Raw genomic sequence first — 24735 nt, 5'->3', positions numbered from 1 at the left:
GAGTGATTAAATGTGAGCCACTAAAGCTTAGCATTCTGCTTAATTTAGCAGTTTTATTTTTTCTATTAAAAAGACAGAGTGTACCTAGTGAATAAAAAAAGGACTATAGGAAGATTGTGTCTGTAAATTGGCTGTTTAAAAGTATTATCAGATAATACAATATATAATGCAATATTAGAATATCCTGTGTTGTTGAGTTGGTGAGAAAGTAGATGTGTACACAGAAAAAATTTTCATTTTCACACTGTTAGTTACTGTTTCTGGGGGCTTAGTGGAATGGTGACCTCTTTTTTGTTGTAGCCATGTTTAGAGTTTTCATTCTAGATGGACAACCTGTTCTAGTGTTTGATATCTCTCAACAGGGGAAAAAAAAATCTTATGTTTGAATGCAGTTTCCTGTAATTAAATTTGTATTCTTTGCCTCTTACCCTGTCTCTGGGCACCTCTGAGATGAGTTTGGCTCAGTCATCTTTACACCCCACCCAGTCCGCCACCAGATATTTATATATATATTGATAAGATCCCCTGAACCCTCCCTTCTTTTGGCTAAATAGTCCCAGCTGTCACAGGATGTTCTCATGACAGAGATGCTCCAGTCCCTTGATCATCTTCATGGCCCTTGACTGACCTTGCTTGACCTTGTTTGTGTCTCCCTTGTACCAGAGAGCCCAAACCTAGACCCAGCACTGCAGACTTGTCTCACCAGCACTGAATAGAGGGAAAGTATGAGCACTCTTGACCTGCTGGCTATGCTTTTCTTTGGTGGTTGTTGCCATAAAGGCACCATTCTGACTCATGGTCAATATGTTGCCTACCAGAATTCCCAGTTTTTAAACTTTTTTTTTTTTCTCCTTAAAGCTACATTCCACCCATTTGGCCTTCACCTGTGCTGGTGTATGGGGTTACACCTTGCCACATGCAGGTCTTTTGATGAATTTCATTAAGATTCCCATCTGCCCATTTTTCTGACTTCTCGAGGTTCTTCTGAATGGCAGCACAACAGTGTGGTGTGGCAACCCTTACTATGAATATTGCACCATATGCAATCTCTCTTACAGTGCACTCTGTCCCATTGTCCAGGTTACGAAGGAAGATGTTATAAATATTGGCCCCAGTATTAAGTCCTGGGGTACACCACTTCAAAGGCTTCACATCCTGTTTATTCTTCTGTAAGTCCAGTTTACCTCAGGAAAACATTTTAGGAGTTTGCCTCAGAAAAGCTTGCTCTATTAAACCCTTTACTGGATCTGGAATCAATGTAAATGATCCTGGATAATCTCTGTGGAGAGTAAGTTCAGTGTCTTTCTTCTGTCATCACAGAAAGAATGGGATTTATAGACTTGTGATGAACATCAGAATTTTATACGATTTTATTACAAAGTTCAATATTAAGATGATTTCACTTTCAGTCCCATTACTTCAGTGGGTAATTGTGATGCAGGTGAGATGCAGAAATAGGCACCTTACATCACTGAATTATTTTTGTCTCCAGTGCAGAACCACCTCTAAAACCACAGTTTACCTTTTGGGGTTTATGGTATGAGTTGTCCTATGGAATTTAAATTGGTGTAGTTACCAACCTCTTAATTTCAAAAATTGGTTTGAAAGGGACAGCTGTCTTTCAGAGTTCATGAAGGATGGGTGCTTAGTTTGCATTTTATTTGTGTTGAGCTCTTTGAAACTTGAGGTAACACTTCCATTCATATGCTCAGTGACAAAGTCTTATCTTCTTCTGTACCATAAAAGCACTTTATGACAACTCAATGATTGAACAATTTCAGCAAGAACAAAAAAGGTGAAATGAAACCCACTCTCCTCAGCCAGATTTATGGAATAGGTGCATCAGTCATTAGGGGAAATCATACCTTTTTATAGTACACTTGACTAGGGCTCTGAAGCACTAGCAAAGGCTTACTTTGTGCTGGGCATCAGTAAGAAATATAACTCTTCTTCTGGACTAGACTGTTTATATACCTCACAGGACTCATGTACTTGTGTTTCGCTTTTGTGAAGGCCTGGTATATTTTTCACCTGAAGTCACTGCTGAGGAAAGACAAGTGAATATTGACATTTCTGGCTGAATTTGGATTTAAAACTTTTTAAATCTAAAAGGAACTGTCCTTTCAGCCAGTCCATCCAATAGCTTCCAGGCTTGGCAGCTATTTCTGCTTTGCGTTTGTACATTGGAAATATTTTTTTTTCCTCCCTGTAATCTAGCAAGGTTCTTGCAGAACTTGCAGACTTGCAGAGTCAGAGGAACCCCTATGTTATGTTACAAGTCACAGCTAGCCCGTGCACTGTTATTGGAATACATGGCTATCAGTTTGAGTTTCTTTTAGTCAAACAAGAATAAAAAAGTATTTGTTCTGGTAATTACTGAATTGTGATATCAGGACTTAATTCTTTACACAAGGAAAACAAATCCAATAGCTTCAGCACTCCAAGTTTGGTTTTAGTTTGGTTTTAAATTGTATAAAAAATTGAGTGCCACCATGGAATTACTTTGAAGGTGATATAAAGATAATTAAAGTCTTTGCTAGTTCAGATAACATGATGAGTAGCGCTTGAATTTTTGCACCCTTTTCTTCCTGTTACAGCTATGAAATATTAAGATCTGTTTTCAATATATACGTTTGTCTTCACTGTGTAATTTTAATTGCAGATGAGGCTTAGTATTCAGAGGTTGCCTTTAGGAGCAGACCCTTTCCAGTACTTATGGTATAACAGAAAGCTGTGTGTAAGTAAATAGAACCTAGTGGAAAATGACAGTCAAAGTCCCTGTAGATAAATCCCTTAAGTGTACCGACTGAGTAGGCGACATCAACACAAATCATGGTAAAGAACTCTTGGTCTGGTTTTTCTGAAGCGCCTTAGTATTACCTTCATTTTAAAAAACCCACACCACCACCACCACCAAAAAAAAAAAAAAAAGTGTGGTTTTTTTTTTTAAAGAAGTAGCTGAATAAAGCTTTGATTCCTTGAAAGAGGAAAGAGACATCTTATTACATGTTTTTCTCCTGGTAAAGTGAACTTCTGGAGTCCCAGTGTTGAGTGTAATGTTTTACTTTATATTGGACAGATGCAGGGGAACTGTCAAAATATTTTTCATCCAAAGTAATCTTGTTGCACCACTCTTATTTTAAAACCATATTGCTAATTATGTTTGTGATTCTGTAATGTCAGTGGACTACTGCTCCTGAAATTATGATACATATCATTTCTTCCTTAAGTACATAAAATGAAGGAGTCATTACCAACTGCAGTATCTGTTGCTATCATTCTAAGACGTATTAAAGTTGCACTATAAAGCTTATGATACTCAGGACACTAAATGAGAAGGGTCTTTAATAGTCTTAGCATTTCTAAAGACGCAATTATGAAATTAGGTAGTTTATATCTGACTTGGCACTGAAATGTCAAGGGCAAAACTTGCCAGTTATTTTGTCAAGTTTACTTCTGCTTTAGTTGGTATTTAAGATACTTGTATGAGTTTTAAATAGGTATGATATTAAAAAGTATTTAAATCTCCTCTTCTGCAATTAAAGGAAAAGAGATCGTTTAAATCATGGAAGGGTATGTTTCTCAAAGGACTTTTTGTGGGTTATGTAGCTATCTGCAAGCCAACTGGAGTTACTAGTTCTAGGATGTCAAAAGATTGATATACTTGACTAATTAGGAAGCCAGCTGGGATTGGTGGCAGCAGTCTGCAGCAGCTTGTGGAAGCCAATTTAAAGGTCCCATAGGAAGTGTTAATATTGAACAATATTTTCAACTCTTACGCTATCACTGTAGCAATGTTGTATGCAGTTCTCCCAGGGCAGTTTAAAAGATTTCTAAAATTCTGCATGGTACACTTCCATTTCTTAAACTTTCCATCATACAAACTTGGACAATATTATAGATAGTATGGGTATTAATAGTTAGCTATGTAACTTCATAGAAGGTGTCACAGTCAGCTGTTGTCGTAGGCATCAAAAAAACAGCGTTTGGAACCGAGCTGAAGGTGTAGGAGTTTGAAAAACAGGCTTTCTACATGCTTTGTGTATCTTCAAATCACAGAATTGTTTGGGTTGGAAGGGACCTTAAAGATCATCTAGTTCCAACCCCCCTGCCATGGACAGGGACACCTTCCACTAGACCAGGCTGCTCAAAACCCCATCCATCCCAGCCTTGAATACTTCCAGGGATGGGGCATCCACCGCTTCTCTGGGCAACCTGCTTCAGTGTCTCACCACCCTCACAGTAAAGAATTTCTTCTTTATATCTAATCTAAATTTACCCTCTTTCCATTTAAAGCCATTCCCCCTTGTCCTGTCACTGCATGACCTTGTAAAAAAAATCCCTCTCCAGCTTTCTGGTAGACTCCCTTTAGGTACTGGCAGGCTGCTATAAGGTCTTTCTGGAGCCTTCTTTTCTCCAGACTGAACAACCCCAACTCTCTCAGCCTGACTTGACACAAGAGGTGTTCCAGCCCTCTCACCATCTTCATGGCCCTTCTCTGGACGCACTCCAACAGGTCCATGTCCTCCTTATGCTGGGGGCTCCGGAGCTGAACACAGTACTCCAGGTGGGGTACATAGGTTATTAACTATGTATGTTTTTATTTGCAGTGGTTAACTTTTTTCAGTACATCCATGCATACAGGAAAACTACTAGAGGAATTTTTTAGTTCAAGTTTCTATATACTCCACTTATTGTTCTGTTAACTTGGAAGCACTAACCTATAATCCAGTTTGTGACTACAGTATATTTCAGATAAGTATAAAAAACAGATAGAACCCATAAATGTGTTACAGCTATGCTACAAAAAGTTGTGGATTTGCAGTATTTCTATTCCATTATTTAAAATCTTTTTTTTTTTTTTTTGATGGGTCTTTTTATAGTATAGCAGATTGTGCCTCAGGATTTTTTTCTACTGAAAACTCTTAAGTTCTTGAAATAACTGTGAAATCCATAGTAGTCTTGGATAGGCTTAAAAGGAAAGAGATGACATGCTGAAATAGGATTGAAATTTTTCTTCTGTTATTCCTACTTCCTAAAACAAAGCTTATGAAGTCTTTTCCATAAACATTTACCATATCATTTTGGGGATTGTGAATATTATTCCGTCTTTTTTGAATTACTATTACCCAAAATGCTTAAAACTTTCCTCCAACATTCATGTACCTTACTGTAACTAATGGCTTGGCCTCAAAATTTCTTCAAGCATCACTTTGGTTTGAAACTATTCACTGAGTGTTTTCATTCCAGACATCAGTGTTTTAGAGAATTGCATTACATCAGATGGAGAAAGGAAAGTTTAAAAACAAAACTAAAAGAGACCAACAAAAAACCTGCACCATCATAAAAAAAAACCAAACCAAAACAAACCCAGGAAACTGAATATATAATCTGAGTGATTTTTTTTTTTTTTTTTTTTTTTTTTGGAAGTTACATTCCAAGCCTTGTTATTTGTGGTAGGCCATAAGTCATAAGAGAGCAAACCTTTGTATAATAAAGCACAGCACGTTTTACCAAATGCAAATCGAGAAAAAATATCTGTATTTCAGTCTTCATCTTTAATCTATGTCTTGCATGTGTTGTAGAGACATGTACTTAAATATTATGCAAAATTACAAAATATTTGTTAATTTTCCATTAATACTTTTTGCATATAGCTCTTTTGTGTGAGGTTGTTAACTAGTCTGGTAGTACAGAGTGTAGAATTGGATGAGCGGATCAAGTGCACCTTCAGTAACTTTGCAAACACCAAGCTGGGTGGGAGTGTTGATCTGCTGGAGCACAGGAATGCCCTACAGAGGCATCTGGACAGGATCAATGGGCCAAGGCCAGTGGTATAAGGTTCAACAAGGTCAAGTGCTGGGTCCTGCACTTGGGTCACAACAACCCCAACCCTACAGGCTTGGGGCAGAGTGGCTGGAAAGCTGTCCAGTGGAAAAGGACCTGGGGGTGCTGATTGAGAGTTGGCTGAACATGAGCCAGCAATGTGCCCAGGTGGCCAAGAAGGCCCATAGCACCCTGACTTGTATCAGAGAGAGTGTGGCCAGCAGGACTAGGGAAGTGATTGTCCCCCTGGACTCGGCACTGCTGAGGCCTCACCTCGAACACTGTGTTCAGTTTTGGGCCCCTCACTGCAAGAAAGACATTGAGGTGCTGGAGTGTGTCCAGAGAAGGGCAACGGAGCTGGTGAAGGGTCTGGAGCACCAGTCTGATGAGGAGCAGCTGAGGGAACTGGGGTTGTTTAGCCTGGCAAAAAGGAAGCCTGGGGGTGCCTTATCATTATTTACAGCTACCTGAAAGGAGGTTGTAGTGAGGTGGATGTAGGTCTCTTCTCCCAGATAACTAGTGAAAAGGTAAGAGGAAACAGTCTCAAGTTGCACCAGGGGAGGTTTAGATTGGATATTAGGAACAATTTCTTCACTGAAAGGGTGGTGAAGCATTGGAAGAGGCTGCCCAGGGGGCAGGTGGAATCACCATCCCTGGAGGTATTTTAAAAAGATGTGGTGCTTAGAGACATGGTTTAGTGGTGGAGTTGGCAGTGATAGGTTACCAGCTGGACTTGGTGATCTTAAAGATCTTTTCCATCTAAATGATTCTGTGATTCTAAAGGTGTTTTCAGATTACAGTTTTATTGTTTTAAGGACCAGCATCTTGGGAGAGCAGCAAATCAAATACTACAAGGGAGGAAGTGAGTTCTCCTTAGAAGATAGTTTCAGGAAATTCCAAATATTATATAAAAATCACTTTCTAAACACAAATACACGTGTAGAATTAACCGAAATTAAGGAATGGGTAAAAATGAAAATAAAAGGAACAGAAGTGCTAACTAAATGCTAACTAGATTTTAAAATAAATGTGTTTGGTCCTTCTGTACATAACAAAGTAGTTGCTGATGTAATAGGGAAAATGACAAAAACATTTATGAAAATCTAGTTTAAGTTTGAGTCAGTGTTAGGGATTATCTGTTGTTAGCTTTAGATATGTTTGTGTGTGTATTTATATAGAATTTTTGAATATATAAACTCTTACTGTTTTACGAGGAGATTACCACTATGTGACTTTAAATTGTATTTGAAGGACATTTTTTCTTTTAATTTGAGGGCAGGAAAGCTTAAATTTTAAGACAATACTCAATTATTTTTTTAAAAAATAATGATTTTCATATCTTGGTTCCCAAAATCTTGTGCTTCCTTTTCTTATGCTTTCCTCTTCTGCTTTTAAATGATATCCAGGCTTAGGGTTCTCAGTAGCTAAATTAGATTCAACTCTTGACTTAGGTGTAAAATCATGAGAGTAAAAATATGGTTTCTATAACATCATATTTGTGATTTGTCCCATGATGATTTGACAGTACTTAGCCAGACCTCCTTCTCTGCAATTTTTAGGGTTTTTTGTCTGAACGGTTTTTGTTGCCCTTGAAACCACTTACCTTAGATGCTAGAAATCTGTAAAGCTTATTGAAAGATGGAATTTATTTAAAGAAGGGAAACGTAGAAATAGTGTTGAAAGGCAACATCTCCCATAATAATTATCCTCCATATTCAGGTCTTGAAGATTGCCCTTCTTCCTTACTTGTAGTTCAGCACTTTACTTAGTGGTGTGGCATCTTGTTATACCCATCAGCTAGGTCAGATCCTGATTTGAATATTCACTATAAGCAATAACTGCAGAACCATGTGGCATGTCTGACTGTATCCAAAGTGTGTGTTGACCTAGGGAGTTTTTCTCAGTGAGGCGTAATGAGATTTCTATCATGTAATTCTTTATTCCTCTGTGGTGATTTTTTCATCATATAGTAAATCCTTGCAATTGCATTCTTTGTCCTCCCAGGCACAGACACAAGGGGTTAACAAGGTTAAAAAAATCTTAACATTTTCTGATAGGTTTATTTGAGGAAATAAAAGTAGGGCATTTAATGTTTGCATTTAATTATAATCTCACAGTGACATCCGTAATTCTTTCTACTTATTGTATTGCACATGTATGTATAATATCCCCTGAATTTTCCTGAACTACATCAATTATTTAATATTGGCCAGAAGTTATTAAATACAAGCAGAAAATGGCTTTTGATTAAAGCTACCTATAGATATCGCTGTGTATCCTATCCAGTCCAATATTGTTCACTCAGCTTCCTGCTGAGAAATAATTTCAACTTTTTATAAGAATAACTGAAATGATCTCTTGTCTAATACAGCAAATCTTTTAAGGGACAGCTCTTGAAAGCTGACGTGAAACTGATTATTTGCAGTTAAAAAAGGCTACTGAAATGAAAATAAGTGAAATGACATTTCACTTAAAACTATGCTTGACTTTCAGTATGGAGAGAGGAATGTGGAATGAATGGAATAAAATTTGCCTAGTTCAATGTATAGAAGACCGAATCTGTTGTGATTAATTGCAAGAGAGCAATTTGTGAGTGTCAAAACCTGGTCTGAGTTTGAAATAGTTTTAATAATACTATTAATATCTTTTATCATGTTTTATTGTTGTTATTATTATTTATGCTTTGATATTGTTATGGTAACCTAAAAGGTTCCTTCTCTCTTCTTTACAGAAGGTGAGGAGACTGGAGTGATGGATAGCCTGTTGGAGGCCTTGCAGTCAGGTGCAGCTTTTCGAGACCGACGGAAAAGGGCACCAAGGTCTAAAGGTGAATATTCTATTTTACATTTTATTTTCCAGAGAAAGTTAAAAGCATTATGTGTTCCAGTAGGTCCAGTGCTCTTGAACTGAAATGCTATTGGGTTTAACACTTTTTTGCAATGACAAGTTTCAGGGATGTTCAGACTGCTTTGCAGATGTCAGTAGCACTTTGGAGATTAATTTATTGAGCTTGGCATAGCCTGATTATTATGACAGGACTCTTTGATATAGCCACATGTACTGCAACTTTTTAGGGTTTATAGTTGAGTGCGGGAAGTAAAAGTCATCTTGCCCTGTAAGTTAATCACATTATTTCACTGGTATGTAACTGTCAATTTGCTCCTAGAAATGCCTAACTTCTAAATATTCTTAGTAAAGTTGTTACAGTACTCCATAACTTTCAAAGATGTGTCTTATTTCCATTCTTTCCTTGCTTTTACAGATGTACCACAAAATCTCAGTCCAACCACACAGCGGCCTGTCCTGAAAGCTTGTAACCATGGTAATGAACCATATTCATTAATTGCATGCTCGTCTCAGCTTATGTAGTTGATATGTGCTTTCAAAAGATTGCTGTCATTTTTTCAGTTTTCCACATTATTAAAACACTGAAACTGTATTTGAACCTGCTTTCTAAGAATCACCTGAATATTACATCCTGAAACTATATTTACTGATTACTTTGCAAATCTTTTCTATCTTTTGTGGGTTTTTTATTTATTTGAAATTCAGTTACATGTTTAAATGTAGTACTTCTATAATCCTCAAGAACAGTCATGTAAGGATTTTTGAATGTATTATGGAACTATAATAGAAAGCAGAGGTTGTGGAACATTTTATGTTGCTAAGTATTTATGATACCATATCAGAGAGCTGTTTTGCATTAATTCTATTTTTCTTTGTCTTGGTTTTCTTGATACTACAGCTGGAAACCTTTAAGCTATCATTCACCAGTCTAATTCAAAAGTGATGTTGTATCTGCAAAGTAATAGTAAATTAATCAGTTACTTAATTGCAAAATATTTCTCAAAATTTTGAGCATGAGTCTTGTGCGTATATTTATTCATAAACTCCTGAACTATCTTACTGTAATCAGTAAGACTTGTTCATATATGAAAAGTTACAGGGAGGGTGCAGTTGCTTGTTAGCTTTGTTTGTTAGACAATCTACAGAATATTGTTATACTAGCTGTGCTTTTGTTAAGCTTGAGGAGTCCAGAGTGACTGTTTTCAGTTGCTCGTAACTAGTGGTTTCAGGAAAAAAATTATATATGTACTACTTCTGTTAGAGAAAAAAATGTGATTGAAACATGATGAAAAAAGATATCTCCTTTCTTAGTTTTTTAAGCAGAATGCATTATCCTTCGATGTTTAAATGCACTTCAGAGTTTATAAAGCAGATGCCATCAAATTGATGTTATTAATTATACCTCATGTTTAAGTGTTTATTTCTTAAGTGTATATTGCCAGAAAAAGATCATACAGAATTTGGCATTATTAAACACAAAATTAAAGAAAATAGAACTGGAAGGACAGTTTAAAGATAATTCACTTATAGGAATTGGCTCAACGAAAAATCAAGTACATCTGACAGGTTCTTGTCTAGCACATAACACTGATATTTGAATGATGACTACAGAGCACATCTGAATTTCTTCTGTAAGTGTTTCTGCTTGTAAGAGCAATTATGTTGAATGTTACTTCTTTTCATCCCATTCTATCTGTCTATCAAGCTGTCTGTGGACAGACAGTGTAGCTTCCAGTTTTCAAAGTAACAGCATTTGGTCAAATGTTAGGGCCATGTTTCAGGTTAAAAACAAAACACCAAAAACAAACAAACAAAATCCCCAAGATTTTCATTCTACAAAATTGTAGTCTAACCCAGGGACTGATTTGTTCAGCAGATGGATATAATTTGATACTGAATTTTTAAATTCAGACATTTGATTTGGAGAGAAGAGTAAAAGTAAACTCTTGGATATTTTTTTGTGTTTGTTGTTACCAATGTCAGTTTTTTCATAGAGCATTTTGAGGTAATCAGATTGTAAGGCATTTTGAAATAAATCCAGCTTTTCTTTCACATGTCTTGCTAGCTCAGGAACAGAATAATACACCTCTGAACTTGCTTTTAAAGAATTCTTTAGTATGTTTTTGATTTGTTGGCACCTGCCACCATATCTACATGTTTTAACTTCCTATCTTGAGATAAACAGAGCCCTGAAGTTGATGTAGATTATGGTGAGTTGACTTATCAAAGCTTTTTTGGCTTTTTGATAGAAATACATTGATTGTCATTGGTTGCTCCAAGTTCATCTTTGAGGTGAACTTCTTTATTTTTATTTTTTTTTCCTTTTCAAAATCTGTGTAAATTAGTTGAGAATATGCTTTTAATAACTTATTTTGTTATTGGGAAATCAGAAATTTTGTAGGTTGCATACTATCTAGGATGAATACTAGACTGAGTATCCAAGGTGTTTTTTTTAGATAATAACCATTATAATTCTTGCTTTGACTGGCTACATTGTTAACTTTATTATCTAGTCAGACTATACTAGATAATATAGTATATTATCTCTTAGCTGTGTTATTTTCAGTCCTACTAGATAATAAAGTTAACAATGTAGCCAGTCAAAGCAAGAATTATAATGATAAAGTTTCTTTAATTTTCTGCTTCTGAGTTCAGCAGTGTGTAATGTGAGGATTTTTTCAGGCTTGTTCTCCGTATATTTTTTCTTGCACTTTATATATAAACATAGATACATATGTAATAATCTATTATTACATGTATAGTAAGTGGTGAATACTGTATATAATGGTATATTACATATAGACTGTATAAACAAGAAGTCTGTGATTTCAGCCCACTTCAGAAAAACTGGGATAGGTTATTAGACAGAAGTATTGGCTTGCTCTTTCATTGATTTGCTGTTTTTCCCAGCCTAAAATGTCAAATGGATGCTAAATTTTGTATCATGGCAAAAACCCCACTGACTTAATCTAAGCTTAAAACATGTAGAGACAGATAAAAGTTCATACTGGTTTTGGCTGTTTGGGTTAACTGGTAACTGCTTTGGTTACTGCTTATTCTGCTGAGACTAACAGATTCACTTAGAGTAGATATATGTTAATACACACCTCAGATTCATACCTAAGATGAACTTCTTTGACTCGTCATGCAGTGGAAAAGAATTACAAGCCACGACTTGAAATGTCTGTCCTCTGAATCATCCAGAGTGTAGTGATCTGTTAGGCAGATACCATCAAGTTCTAGCTAATCCCTTCTGTTTCAAAACAAAACCAATCAAATTAAAAAAAAAACTGGTTTCATCTTTATGATTAAAGATACTTTCCTTAAAAAGTACAATACGAATCAGACCCAAGCATAGATGGGAACTGGACAGTAGTGGCTCCATATCTCTCAGATTGACAGGGGAAAGAAATACAGCCAGAATGCACACTTTTTCCTTAGCTGTAATACAAATGGAAGCAGGAAAAAAATCTCTAACCATTGCCATTGTTATCCTCAATACGGCTCAAGATACCAAATTATCACTTGCTCATGAGGCTGAGCCAGTCCCTATAAAACAAAATAATATAGAGGAGCAAGCTCTAGAACCGAGAACTGAAATTGTTTCCTTTAAGTGGACTGCTTAAGACAAAAAAAAGGAGGAATAGTAAATTTAGTGGAATATTAGCCATTGGTTAGCCATTTTTCTCTTCGTGATCTGTTGAGCTCCCCAGAAAAGTCTGTTAGTGTTCAATCAGTTGGTATGTCTGATGAAAAAGAAGTACTAGTTCTCATGCTGCATCCCAGGGTGGCCTCTTAGCTGTGTTATTTTCAGTCCTACTGCACTCTTCTTTTATTGAACAGATTGCCTCTTTCTAACATGGTATGTGTTTTTTGCCATGTTTAAATCTACTCTGTAGATTTAAATTCTGTGAGATCAGAATTACCAATTGTATTTTTTCTGCTTGTGACAAGGCCCATCAAGTCAGATAATTTCTTGCTGAGGAAATGCCCTGCTGCATAACTAATGGAAATAATATACATTTGGAATTGCTATGTCTTGGAAATGTTCTAACACCTTAAGAATACAAAAAAAAAAAAAATCCCTAGATTTTTGTTGAGGCAGATATGATTGGTATATTTATTTCTTTTGTTTCCTTCCATGGTGTTTGTATTTTTAAATTAACAACTGAATTACATATATGTTCAAAACTACCTGTTAATGACACAATTTGCTATAACTGCAAAGAGCCATAAACTGCTGTAAATATTGTGGTATCTGCTTTTGCTGTAATTCCCATTCAGAGTACTGTATGACACAAGTATTGGTGTAGTTTTAGTGTTAAACTTCAGTAAGGTTTTGGTTCAATAGCATCTAACAGGGGAGCTTTTTTTTTATTTATTTAGGGAGCAGAAGAAAGCACTTAATTTTCAATGATCAGGATTTTGCACATTAGAAGATAACTTCAAGCAGCTAATAGCTATGGCTTATCTGAGTATAAATTATTTACAAGAACAGTCAAGGCATATTTGCAGCTTGCACATTTATTTCAGGATAGTTAAGTTCAAACACAAATAGCAGCATATTCAAGGCAGCACAGAGCCCACTACAGCACAGAAAGCTGCATTATTCACTAAGTTTTCAGTCAGGCTTTGCAGCCTGCATCAAGTTCTCTGCTGCTATGGCTACGCATTTATTTGCAGTAACATTAGCCAAGGTAATGGTATCTGAAATGCATGAATACAAATTTGAGATGCAGCTTTGATTGCATGTATATGTACCTCAAGTGCAGCAGAAAGTGTTTTTCTTCACAAATAGATTGTATTCAAAATGCTGTGAGTAAAGAAAAGCTATAATAAAATGGCAGTAAAAAAATACAGATTGCTTTTTGTGGCTGCAAAGGTTATAAGAAATCTATGTCTTGCAGTCAGTAATTGGCTTGTGGACTGTACTTCCAAAGGTAACAAAAAGCTCTTGATTCTATATTCAAATCAAACTTTCATGGTAAGAGATAGCCATAATTACCATAGCTGTTTGTTCAGTATATCTATAAACAATAGAGTAATTTTCATGTCACATTTAGCCTGAAGCATTTTAAACACTTCTGTTAAATAAAATCCTTGTCAAGCAATGTCATGCTGGTCCCAATTAAGTAGAAGAAAACCTTTTTTTCGTGTTCATTGGTTTTTTTTTCATCTCTTATTCATAATAGAACTGTCATCTGAGGTTCATATTAGTGCCTCTGCTACCTTATTTTTGACAATCATAGCTGACAATGAGCTCAGGCTCATCGGCTCATCTTAATTCTTGAAACCGACAGTGCAACCACTTAGAGGTCACTGTTTTATTTCATCATTGCTGTATATGACAGCAAACTATGATTGACATTTAAACCTATTTTTTACTCATTTTTTTCTTATGTCTGTGTATGTTGCTGTCTTTTCCACAATTGTACATAGCAACCATTAGGAAGTATCTAACACTGGAAAACCTGGGGAGATAACTTTTTACCCAGTACTTACCCAGAACTCAAGATGCGTTCTTGAGCACTACCAGTTCTTCATGGTAGTAATTGTGTTGAAGGCACTATGCATGTTAGCCTATTCTTCTTTTTGTAAGTGATCTAAAACCATCAGTGTTTGTAGCTGCGGTGGACAAATTTTTTGTAAGGCTTTATGAAGTTTTACTCAATAGACAAGTTTCCTCAGCAGAAGACCCAGAATGTCTGTAGGCACTGTTATGAAATGAAATCATTTAATAGGATTTCTAATAATAAACCAAAATATAGTTCTTAGTTGTTCCCAAAGCTTCACTTCAGTATTGATTTCATAGGTCAAGTAAAATTGCTGCTTATTCTAACAGAAATAATTCCCCTGAAACCATCTGCACTGTTCATAGTAAAGAGACTTTTGCTAGAGCAGGCAGCAGGGTACAAAGAAACTGTGACCATGAGTCAATTTTGCATGTGTGGAAAAAACCCCATCCAGACAAGGAAGGTGAATTTACTCATTTTTGTTTGTTTATTTAGAAGTATTTCTGCATTGCCATACTTGCATACTCATACAGTCTCTCACAGAAGTGGCCCTGAAAAATTTACATTCCAAAATATCTAGGAATAAGATTAATTTTGATGCAAAGTTTTCAGGATCTTTTTGTAGTGATCTTCCTGTCATAATTTAAAGTTGGAGCGGAGGAAGTACTTGAGTCAGAAGGGATGACAGAGACTAGTTTTGGATGAAAAATGGCATTATTTTTTTTCACAGAGTCATTGCAACAAAGTTAATAAAATTAACTTTTATAATAAAGACTGACATAGAGAGGTATAAAACATTCATTTATTTATTCATTTCCAGATTCCAAATGCTGAAAAATGAATGCAAGCTCTGTTAAGAATAGAAAAGGGTACTTTAAATTAATAGTAAATGCTCATCAGTACTGTGAAAATACTGGTATAAATGGAAAAAAATAAATGTTGTTAGTTTGCCCTTAATATAAGCCAAGCATACACTGTCAACCTTAGCACTCCCTGTATTTACAAAAGGAGAGAAGGAATTGTAATCCTACAAAAAAAGTCTGTTACTCCTTTTATAAAGTCTTGTGAGATTTCCCTTATCAACCCTATGAGTAAGGTGAGATCCTCCATTCTGTCTTATCATAAAGAATTATATGTGAACATCATATACAAAAGACAAGAGAACCAAAGCTTTTTTAGAGTAAAACATTTAGGTGCCACCTTGAGACAAGGTGGACTTTATAATGGGGTTTATTCTCCAGAGGTCTGACAACTTCATTCCTCAAGTGAGACCCTTTGAAGATGTCAAATTAGGCACTCAGAAGAGCTAACTGCTTTTGTAAATACCTTGCTGGTGTTCATTGGTACTGTTATCCCACAGGTGGGCTTGTTACCCAGTGCACAGCACTAATGTACACACTGAGTAGAGGTATTTCTATTCCTTTATTCCAGTTGTCACGAAGTAGTGAGCTAGGTGGTAACCCACAAATGCCTAGCTCCCCGCTCCTGAAAACTTTCCACTATTTATACGGTTTAGCTTACAAAGACATCGACCTTCATTGATTACGAGTTACCTAATTCATTACTTAGTATTCAGTTTCCTGTTTGTCAAATAATTCTCTTGCTTCTCATGTAATTAGTTTGCATGCTCATCCTCAACTTCTTTTTGGGGCTGGCGGATTTCTTGAGTTGGTGGTCGCAGTCTCACCCTGCGGGAATTACCTTTCCCCTCGTTTTTGCTGAGCTCATTCCTCATGATGAACTTCCAGTCAGCTCATCTATCTTGTGGGGGTGCTTCCTTTTGAAGGTACTTTTTTGGACAGAGGATTTTTTGATGCTTTACGAAGCATTTAGCAGGATATACAAAAATACTTATGTCTCGAATTAACCATTAACAACTCATTTGTTTCAATTGTCTTAAAGTCAAACTTAAAACAATACATTTGATTTTATTAATCATTCCCTTATTCATTGATGTCAGTACGAGTTGAATAAGCTCCCCTCTCTCAAGGGAGGCAAGGACATTTTCTACAAGGTAAGAACTGTGGCAAAGAGGTGATATTTGAAAGCAGTGACACTATGTATTCCGTAATTGCACATACAGTAAATGTCAGCTTCATAATTGTCTAGCTAGGTAACCAGATTTCCAAAAGCTACAGCAGGCAAGTTATATATTCAAAGCAGTCTTTTGAATATGCATCAGTGGACAATCTTAAATCTGTGAAGGGAGCTGTAAATTACCAACAATCTACCCATATGTGTCTTTTCATTGTTTAGCCACACAGAACTTCCCGTTGGAAGACAATTACTGAGTTGATCTGTATAGCAAAGAGGTCTTGTCACTTTTCAGAGTACTTCTAAAGTCTCTTCCATATTTGTGAAACAAGATTTTAGGTATAAATTTACTAGAGTCTTTCACTTCTGTTTTCTGAATGTTAAGAACAAGTAGTATCTAAACTCCTGCTTCTTGCTTCAAAGGAATTAAGAACTCTGATCTAAATAAAATAAATGATGTATTTATTAACTGAACAACAGCCACAATGCTCTTTATATTTCTTTGTTTGTTTGTTTTTCTCAAAGGGGTTATCATACTTTAAAAAAAAAAAAAAAAAAAAAGTGAAATATTGGGTAGGGAATTTTCATCAGCTAGACATTAGAAATGATTTTTCTTTGGTTAACAGACTCTACTGGGGACAAAATATGAGATGGAAACAGTGTAGCAGCCCTGACCCGAGTCTGTTTTGTGACTCAATTGATATCTGGTTAATGCAACATTGTTTAGTCAGCAATTCAAAAGATGTAGAGAAAGCACAAAACATTGCTTATTTAATTCTTTAAGCACACTTCTTAATTCATCTTTCTTTGCCGTGTAAATGAATATGTTCCCTTAATGTTCTGGGGATTTGCTTCCTTTATTGGGAGAATTGAGTTTCATTTTTTCCTGAGTGGTTGTTGCAACAGAGCAAAAATGTACAACGTAAAAGAAATACTGGAGTTATGTGTCTACCTGATTTTTTTCATTATATCATTATTAGATCTTTTTAAACAAACAGGAAAATTACCTGAAGTCCATGCAATTTCCCGGCATATTTTACTTCCTCTGGAAGTAATCTGTATTTTACTGGATTTGCAAAAACCAGGATTACTAATACATACTCCTCCTTTCTTTGAAAGACTGTAAAAATGCCTTGTTAGCATGGTCTTTCTGTTACAATGTTTTGTCATGCTATCTTAAAAAGAAGACATTTTTATAATGGGGGTGGGGTGGGGTGTATTTTATAGGAGGAAAGAGTTTTTCTCCTGCTTTTTTGTCTCATATTTATCTAACTCTGTATATAGAGGAATCAAAGAAAAATTGTTATCTGACCCTACAAGTTTGACCATATTTGCCTTAAGTTTTCAAAAATCTAAACCCTGAGGTTTAGAAAACCAAGAGTGAATTTAATCTACTTTGTATTCAGACTTGCAGTCCTTGATTTTCTCTCTCCTTGAGGCACAGCAAAATGATAAAATAAGAAATTTAAAAGATAACATCGAGAATACTTAGTGTCATAAACAGGAGAATGGAATGAAATCTCAGCAGATTTTCAGCATGGGCAAATAATTATTCCAGAGTTTTTTCTTTTTATCTGTTTTCTTAAGCTTTATGCCTGTTTGCATTTGAAAAGAGGTGAGTGTACCTGGTATGTTACAGTACAGTGCACATACAGATATTGAATTAGTTCTGGAGAGACTACTTTGTCTACTTGAAGCAGGATAGCTTGGAGGCCAGGAACAAATTCAGGTATCACAACCCTGTTTGGGGATAAACAAATTTGAGTATCTGTGTACAGCACCTAATTGAGCTATGCAGTTTCAGGAGCTATGTCCAAGAATTTCAAGAAGCCTTGAACCGCAGAAAAGTAGGATACACTGCCACAATGAAGGATCTTTTCATAGGTTTCTTTTCTATTTCTAAAATCTGAATTAACTAATTTAATAGGTTATGTATTTTATATCTAGAATCAATTTGTCACTTGGGTTCTTCCCTGCCATTTGGGAACCTATACTGGCTAGAAAGACAGCATTTTCTGATAGTCGCTTTTCATAAACAGAAAGAAGGAAATCATTTTAAACAATCTGAAAATGGGATATGCCTCCTGTTTTACCTGATTTAGTGACAGTTTGTTTTATTTAAAATATTAGATGAATTTTTACTTTTCCAAAAGATAAGTTTTAATAGTGGGAAATTGAGAAGATTGTATTAGTATCACGGAAATTTGCCACATGGAATGGAATGAAATCACTACTGCTTTGGTATAAACACGTTGGATAAAAGAGTTTAATAGAAACACAGGTAAACTATTTGTTGGCAAGTGCTTGCCTAATGTGACACAAGCTGATAGGCTGCTGTCATGGCCAGAGCTTCCAGATGATAGTATGTATTTCACTTCAATCACTGGTTTTTTGTTGCAGGAATCATTGTCAGCCTTCCTCATTCAATATGAATATTTGAATTACTAGGCTTGGTAACATTTGTTATTTACAGTGAAATGCTGTGTGCAGGGGGATGCTAATGAACAAAAGGGAACTTTCCAAGGTTATGGAAAACATGGTTTAAACCCTTTCCCTGAGGGAATAATTGAATCTGGATAACCAGGGTCAAACACAGCTGAGTGAAACTTTTTCATACCCAGGCTGACTTTGGCACCTAAATTTCACTGGAATTTTAGTAGTGTAACTGAATTTATTAACAGCAGAAGAAATTAGTATCGGAATTGTGTGCCTTAACTGAGAGGCAGTGTTATGAGGTGCTACAGATCTCTGAGTGTCCTGGTTTCAGCTGGGATGGAGGTAATTTTCTTCTTACTAGCTGGTACAGCGCTGTGGTTTTGGATTTAGTATGAGAGTAACGTTGATAACACGCTGGTGTTTCAGTTGTTGCTGAGCAGTGCTTACCCTAAGGCAAGGGCTTTTCAGTTTCCCGTGCTCTGCCAGTGAGCTGGGGCACAAGGAGCCGGGAGGGAGCAGGGCCGGGACAGCTGGCCTGAACTAGCCAAAGGGATATTCCATACCATACAACGTCATACCCAGTATATAAACTGGGGCCTGCTTATCGCTGCTCGGGGACTGGCTGGGCATCTGTTGGTGGATGGTGAGCTGACCACCGGTATTGTGGATGACTTGTTTTTTGTTTACTTTCATTCCTCTGTCTTTCTTTTTCCTTTTCATTACTATTATTATTGTTGTTATGTTTTGCTTTATGTTACACTGTTCTTATCTCAACCCATGGGTTTTATCTTTTTCCAATTCTCCTCCCCATCCACTGGGGGTGCTGGGCTGTGAGTGAGCAGCTGCAGGGTACACAGTTACGGGCTGGGGTCAAACCATAACAGTCCTTTTTGGTGCCCAGCATTGGGCACAACGGGTTGAGACAAGTCTGACTAGAAATGTCAGAACAAATTTGTTGTAAGCATTCTTTAGATTAGTTTGATAATTGCTGGTCACAGCGTTGGTTTATTTGCCGTCAAAGTTGGTGTGCTTGTTCTTAAGGTTGCATCATGTAGTACCTTACTTGCAGTATATGCTCCGTGTTGTGCTGTTTATCACCTGTGGGAACTGAGCTAAGGTTGTCATGTTGTACTTTGTAACACTGGCTTATGGTATGACAGAATTGCTGGTTGTGAGGCTAATCTGGTATTTGTACTCAGCATTGCCATCATCTCCGTACTTCAGGAGCCATCTATCGGAAGCTATTAATAATTATACCTTTTAACTTTTCTCCCAGTCCATGGGGGAGACACCTCCCTTCATCTTCCCCTTCACCTCCAGGCTAATTTTAATAGCTTTTGAGAATTTTTGAGAATTAATATCTTGGGATGTCCAAAACAGCATGTTCCTATTGCTATGTTTTCTGAATGTATACCAAGTCTTGTTTAAGGTTAAACAACTATTTAAGGATATCAACCCAGAGATCTGCCCCAAGACTGGATGAGTGGCAGGCATGCGGGATAGTATGGGCAACTACCTAGGGACAGTGCACTTCCAGTGTTTTGGAACTTCTGCTGAACAAGTGCAGAATCTGGAAAAGCTAGTAAAAAAGAAAGAAGCTTTCTTAGGCATTGTGGATTTTTGGAGAATGCATGTTCCAAATTACAGTCTGGTTGTAAATACCCTCTGTCAAGTGACCTGGAAGAAGAGTGATTTCAAATGGGGCCCTGAGCAACAGCAAGCTTTTGAACAAGTTACCCAGGAGAAAGTTCATGTAGTAGCACTTGGGCCAGTCTGGGCAGGGCAAGATGTAAAAATAAAAATGTGCTCTACACCACAGCCAGGGAGAATGGCCCTGCCTGGAGCCCCTGGCAGAAAGCACCAGGGGAGACTCAAGGTTGACCCTTAGGCTTTTGGAGTCAGGGATCCAAAGGATCTGAGGCACAACTGAAAAAGAGATACTGACAGTTTGTGAAGGGGTTCAGTCTGCTTTGGATGTCATTGGTACTGAAGCACAGCTCCTCCTGGCACCCTGGCTGCAAGAGCTGAGCTGGATGTTCAGAGGGAGAGCCTCCTTTACACATCATGCAACTGCTGCTGCTGAGTTGGCTGGGAAGTGTCAATCACTGCTAAGGGGCTGGCGGGGCATCAGTCAGTGGGGGGTCAGCAGCTGTGTTGTACATCACTTGGGGTTTTTTCCGCTTTGGTTTTATTCCTCTCTCATTTTGTTATCTCCTTTTAAATTACATCATCATCGGTAGTAGTAGTAGTATTGAACTTTAATATACTTTATTATACTTCAATATACTTTAATATACTTTATTGTAATTATTAATCGGTTCTGATCTCAACCCACAGGTTTTACTTTTTTTTCCAAGTCTCTTCCCCATCCCACTGGTGGCAAGGATTGGGGAGTGAGCAAGTGGCTGTGTGGTTGCTGACTGGGGTTAAACCACAACAGTTAGCCAGAGAAATAAGTCTTCAAGGTGGAGACTGATGGGATATATCGTTTTTCCAATTGTTTTCTCCAGAGGCTGGAGAAGAGATCAAAATACTTACTTATTAATACATAAAGGCTTCTATTGCTTTTATAACTTTGTATAAGGTTGGGGTTTTGGGGAGGGTTTACTGTAATCATATCTGGTGATTTATGTTTTTTAATGTTTCCTTAGTTTCAAAAGTAGAGATTCATCCCCAATACTTTACTTCAATTTGCTTTCTGTTCTGTGCATAAGAATTGTCTATTGATAAATTTATATCTAAAGACCTATTCTTATTTTAGTAGGTGCATTTTATTGCTGTCATTGCCACAGAAGGGAGACTTAATATTTTTTTCCTACATTGTAAAATACAAATATTTTTTAATTCGCCTTTTCCATGAGAAAGTAAACTTCATGGTGTCTAATCTTTCACTCCACCATCATTAGCTTGAGAATTGGGTGAGTCAATCTAATGATTCCAAACCTGTTCATAACTCTCATGAACATAATGCCAAATTAGGCTGATGGGGGAGCTGGGGGAGGACTCTTAAATTTTGCTCAGTATTTAAAAAACAATATAAGAATAAATGAGAACTACATCAAAAGAAATGCTAGAAGCTGGTAGAGTGCCCTATTCTTTCTTCTAGTCCTAAACTATTTGTGGGGGGAGTATTGTTGGCTTTGAATTTGGGTGGTTTGATTTTTTTTCCCAATTTACATTGTGTGGTTCTGAAGTTGAGATCTACAGGGTCTGCTTTTCAGATGTACCAAGCATCTACAACTGCAGTGAAAACAGTAGGATGAAAGCACTAAACACGTAAATTAAAAAAAATTAAGCTTTTTTAGCTGATCTCCCAAAATTAATGTATGCACTTAATATCTTGAAGAGATAAAATACCTCATAAATATAGATATACAATTTAGGGAGCTTAGGCTCCTTATACTGGCTAGAGAGAGGAACTTACCCATCTTACATGGGAGTTAGCTTACATAAATTGTTAATAGTCCATGAATTCAGGCCTCTAATTTAAAGTGCTTGAGGCTGAGAGACCTGAAGAGGTTTCTCCATGTTTTAATTCTCTATTTTTAATAAAGTTAATAAAACATGGCACAGTGCACTCAATACTGAAGATAAAATAGCTTGAGTAGCTGTGCTTTAGGTTAGTACATTCCGTCCTAGGCAATGAATGGTACAAGTTCTTGGGGGGGGGGGCAGGGAAGTAATTCTCTTACAATGCCTATATATAAAATTAACATTAAATTTGGATAGCTAACTTGGTCATGCTTCTAAATTCTAGTACTTTGATACACAGCTCTTTACTACAGAGTGTGTTTGTGTAATTTATGTTATACTGCTAGCTGGAATGATAATATTTTTGAGTGTACTGAAGTTTCATTAGACTAGCTGGATTAAAATTAAATTAATCAGTACTATGGCTTTAAGTTACACGACCTTCCAGGTATGTAAGATAAGTTCCTAATTTCAGCATAGAGTAAATCAGGACTGATGCATGAGTAGTTGCAAACTTCATTGTGGCTGTTCAGCACAGAATAAAAAGTACTTTGCTATCAGTTAATCCCTAGTTTTATAATTGTACTGTAGATGGTAGTCTTCCCCTTTCCCTAAGAAATATAAAATCATTTTAATTCTGTGTGATCCATCATCAGGCAACTACTCAAAAAAATAACGTTCTTAAATGCTCTCAAATGTCCAGTAGCAAAAATAAATGAAGGGCAGAGTGCATTAAGGGATTTCCAGTTGTGTCTCACTGGACAGAGAGAACTGCTGTGAGAGAGCTCTTGGGATAGCTCCTACTCTTGCTGCCTTTAGCAATAGCTTCCTGACTAATCAGTCTCCAAGCTTACCCCAGTGCTTTAAGTCTGCTCTTTCTCTGTTGCCAGCTGCTGACTGAAAACAGGACACAGCCAATTACTCTCCGCTGAGTTTACCCAGTCTCTGTTTATCCGCCTAACAGCAGTTGCTCTGAGATAATTTTGTTGAAAACTTGTTATGTAGTGAGATCTCTTACTGTAAAATGTTGGGTTTGTTTCAGTGGGGTCAAAAATACATTAATCTTATGGTCTAAGATTGGTTATATTATTTGGAATTGTTGCTTCTTATGGGGTGGAAGATGAATTATTTTCTTCCTTTTCCACATTCTAATGACAATCAATTAGAAAAAGGTTTATCTTCATTATCAAAAGTTAAAAAAATAAATGTTAATGACTTTTTAATTGAGGATACTGCTAGCTATATCCTATATCTTAGTTTGGGATTTGATCTTCCTTTGTGGATCTTTTTTTCTGAAGCTTTGTGAGCGATACCTAATGATAGTTTTTCTTGTTCCCAGCCTCATCTTGTCACTTCCTTACTTTAAGCCCATCTTTCTTACTCATCTATCAGTGCTATAGTACATTAGCATATTCAACAGTACCAGTTAATTGTAGTATATAGAACATTTTACTCCTACTTCAGTCTGTAACTGCAGATTTAGCCCAATAAAAAGGCCATTTTTGATCTGTACCAATAAACTATAAAATGCACTGTGGCCTAAATGATAATATTACTTACTATAGAAGTCTTCTACACTCAACGTGAGTCATAAAGCCACGGTGAAATCGTGCATGTTAAAGAAACTAAGCAACCAGAAAGGCTGCAAAGGGATCTAATCTTTTTTGGGAAAGCTATAGTAACACAAATTACAGTATACTTTTGTTACTTTTCTAATAACTGAAAGTACAAAGGGATGCATTAAAAAATTATATTTTAGCTACTTAAGAGAAAGCTAAACAAGAGGTGGTCAGCGATAACTTCATGTACTGTCCAAACATTGTAAAATGTTTTTTAAATAAGTAGCCATACTGTTTACGTCCTTTTAAAGATCCAAGGGAAAGGTGGCAGGACAGGGTTCAAACATCATACACTTAGATCTCCCATCCAAAACTGTGTGTCACTCAGAATCTGGATTTGCTCAGAAATTTCTATAAGATGCACTTTAAAGAACTGTAGCTCTGGTATTACACCGTACAATCCCACAAAGTTTTCTTCATCTGTGCTTCTACAATGTTAGTACAAAGAGTAGTTGCAGAGTATTTTCTCGTATGCCTAACACTTCTCTGGTTTTAATTTAGCCAATTAAAAATAAACAAACAAACACACTGGATTTACTTCTTATTTTTAGTTTGCAAATCTTTATTGCCTTAGCCTGCATTGACATAGTGAAATTTATTATTCTGCAAGTGATAAGAAAACTTCTTTGGTCAAGAACACTTTTTAACTAGAATACTAACTGCATTTTGTATGGAAATAACGTTTGACTAAAATTAACCTTCTGTGGTCTGGTTTCATTGCAGTTCAACTGAGCAAGTTAGGGAGAACAAGAGGAAAATACAAGAATGGAAAGCTTTTTAAGCTGCCAGTGTGTGTGTCAGTAAAGGGCACATTGCACTGCCTTACGCTCTTGTCTTCAGTTGCAGATTTCAGCCTGTTTGTTTGTTTGTTGGTTGGTTTTTTTCTTGGTTTTTTTTATTGATGGTGAACTCTCTTTACATCAAACTGTCCACCTTCAAATAACAGATTAAATGCAGTAAAATTTTATAATTTGTTACTTTTCTTGGAA

The 24735-nt window shown here is 36.5% G+C and overlaps 1 protein-coding gene across 4 annotated transcripts in view; it reads left to right on the top strand.

Annotated features, from left to right (window-relative positions):
- The window catches only part of DIAPH3 (diaphanous related formin 3), a 245621-nt gene that overhangs the window by 175001 nt on the left and 45885 nt on the right, over window positions 1–24735 (top strand). For all 4 annotated transcript variants that reach the window (XM_037376822.1, XM_037376821.1, XM_037376820.1 and 1 more), the window contains 2 exons: window positions 8558–8653; window positions 9089–9148. In XM_037376822.1, the coding sequence (XP_037232719.1) occupies window positions 8558–8653; window positions 9089–9148 (156 nt within the window). The remainder of the gene's footprint in view (window positions 1–8557; window positions 8654–9088; window positions 9149–24735) is intronic.

This window comes from Falco rusticolus, chromosome 2 (assembly GCF_015220075.1).
Source record: "Falco rusticolus isolate bFalRus1 chromosome 2, bFalRus1.pri, whole genome shotgun sequence".
NCBI lineage: Eukaryota > Metazoa > Chordata > Aves > Falconiformes > Falconidae > Falco > Falco rusticolus.
The sequence above is the reverse complement of the archived record's forward strand: the minus strand, read 5'-3'. Positions and strand labels throughout refer to the sequence as shown.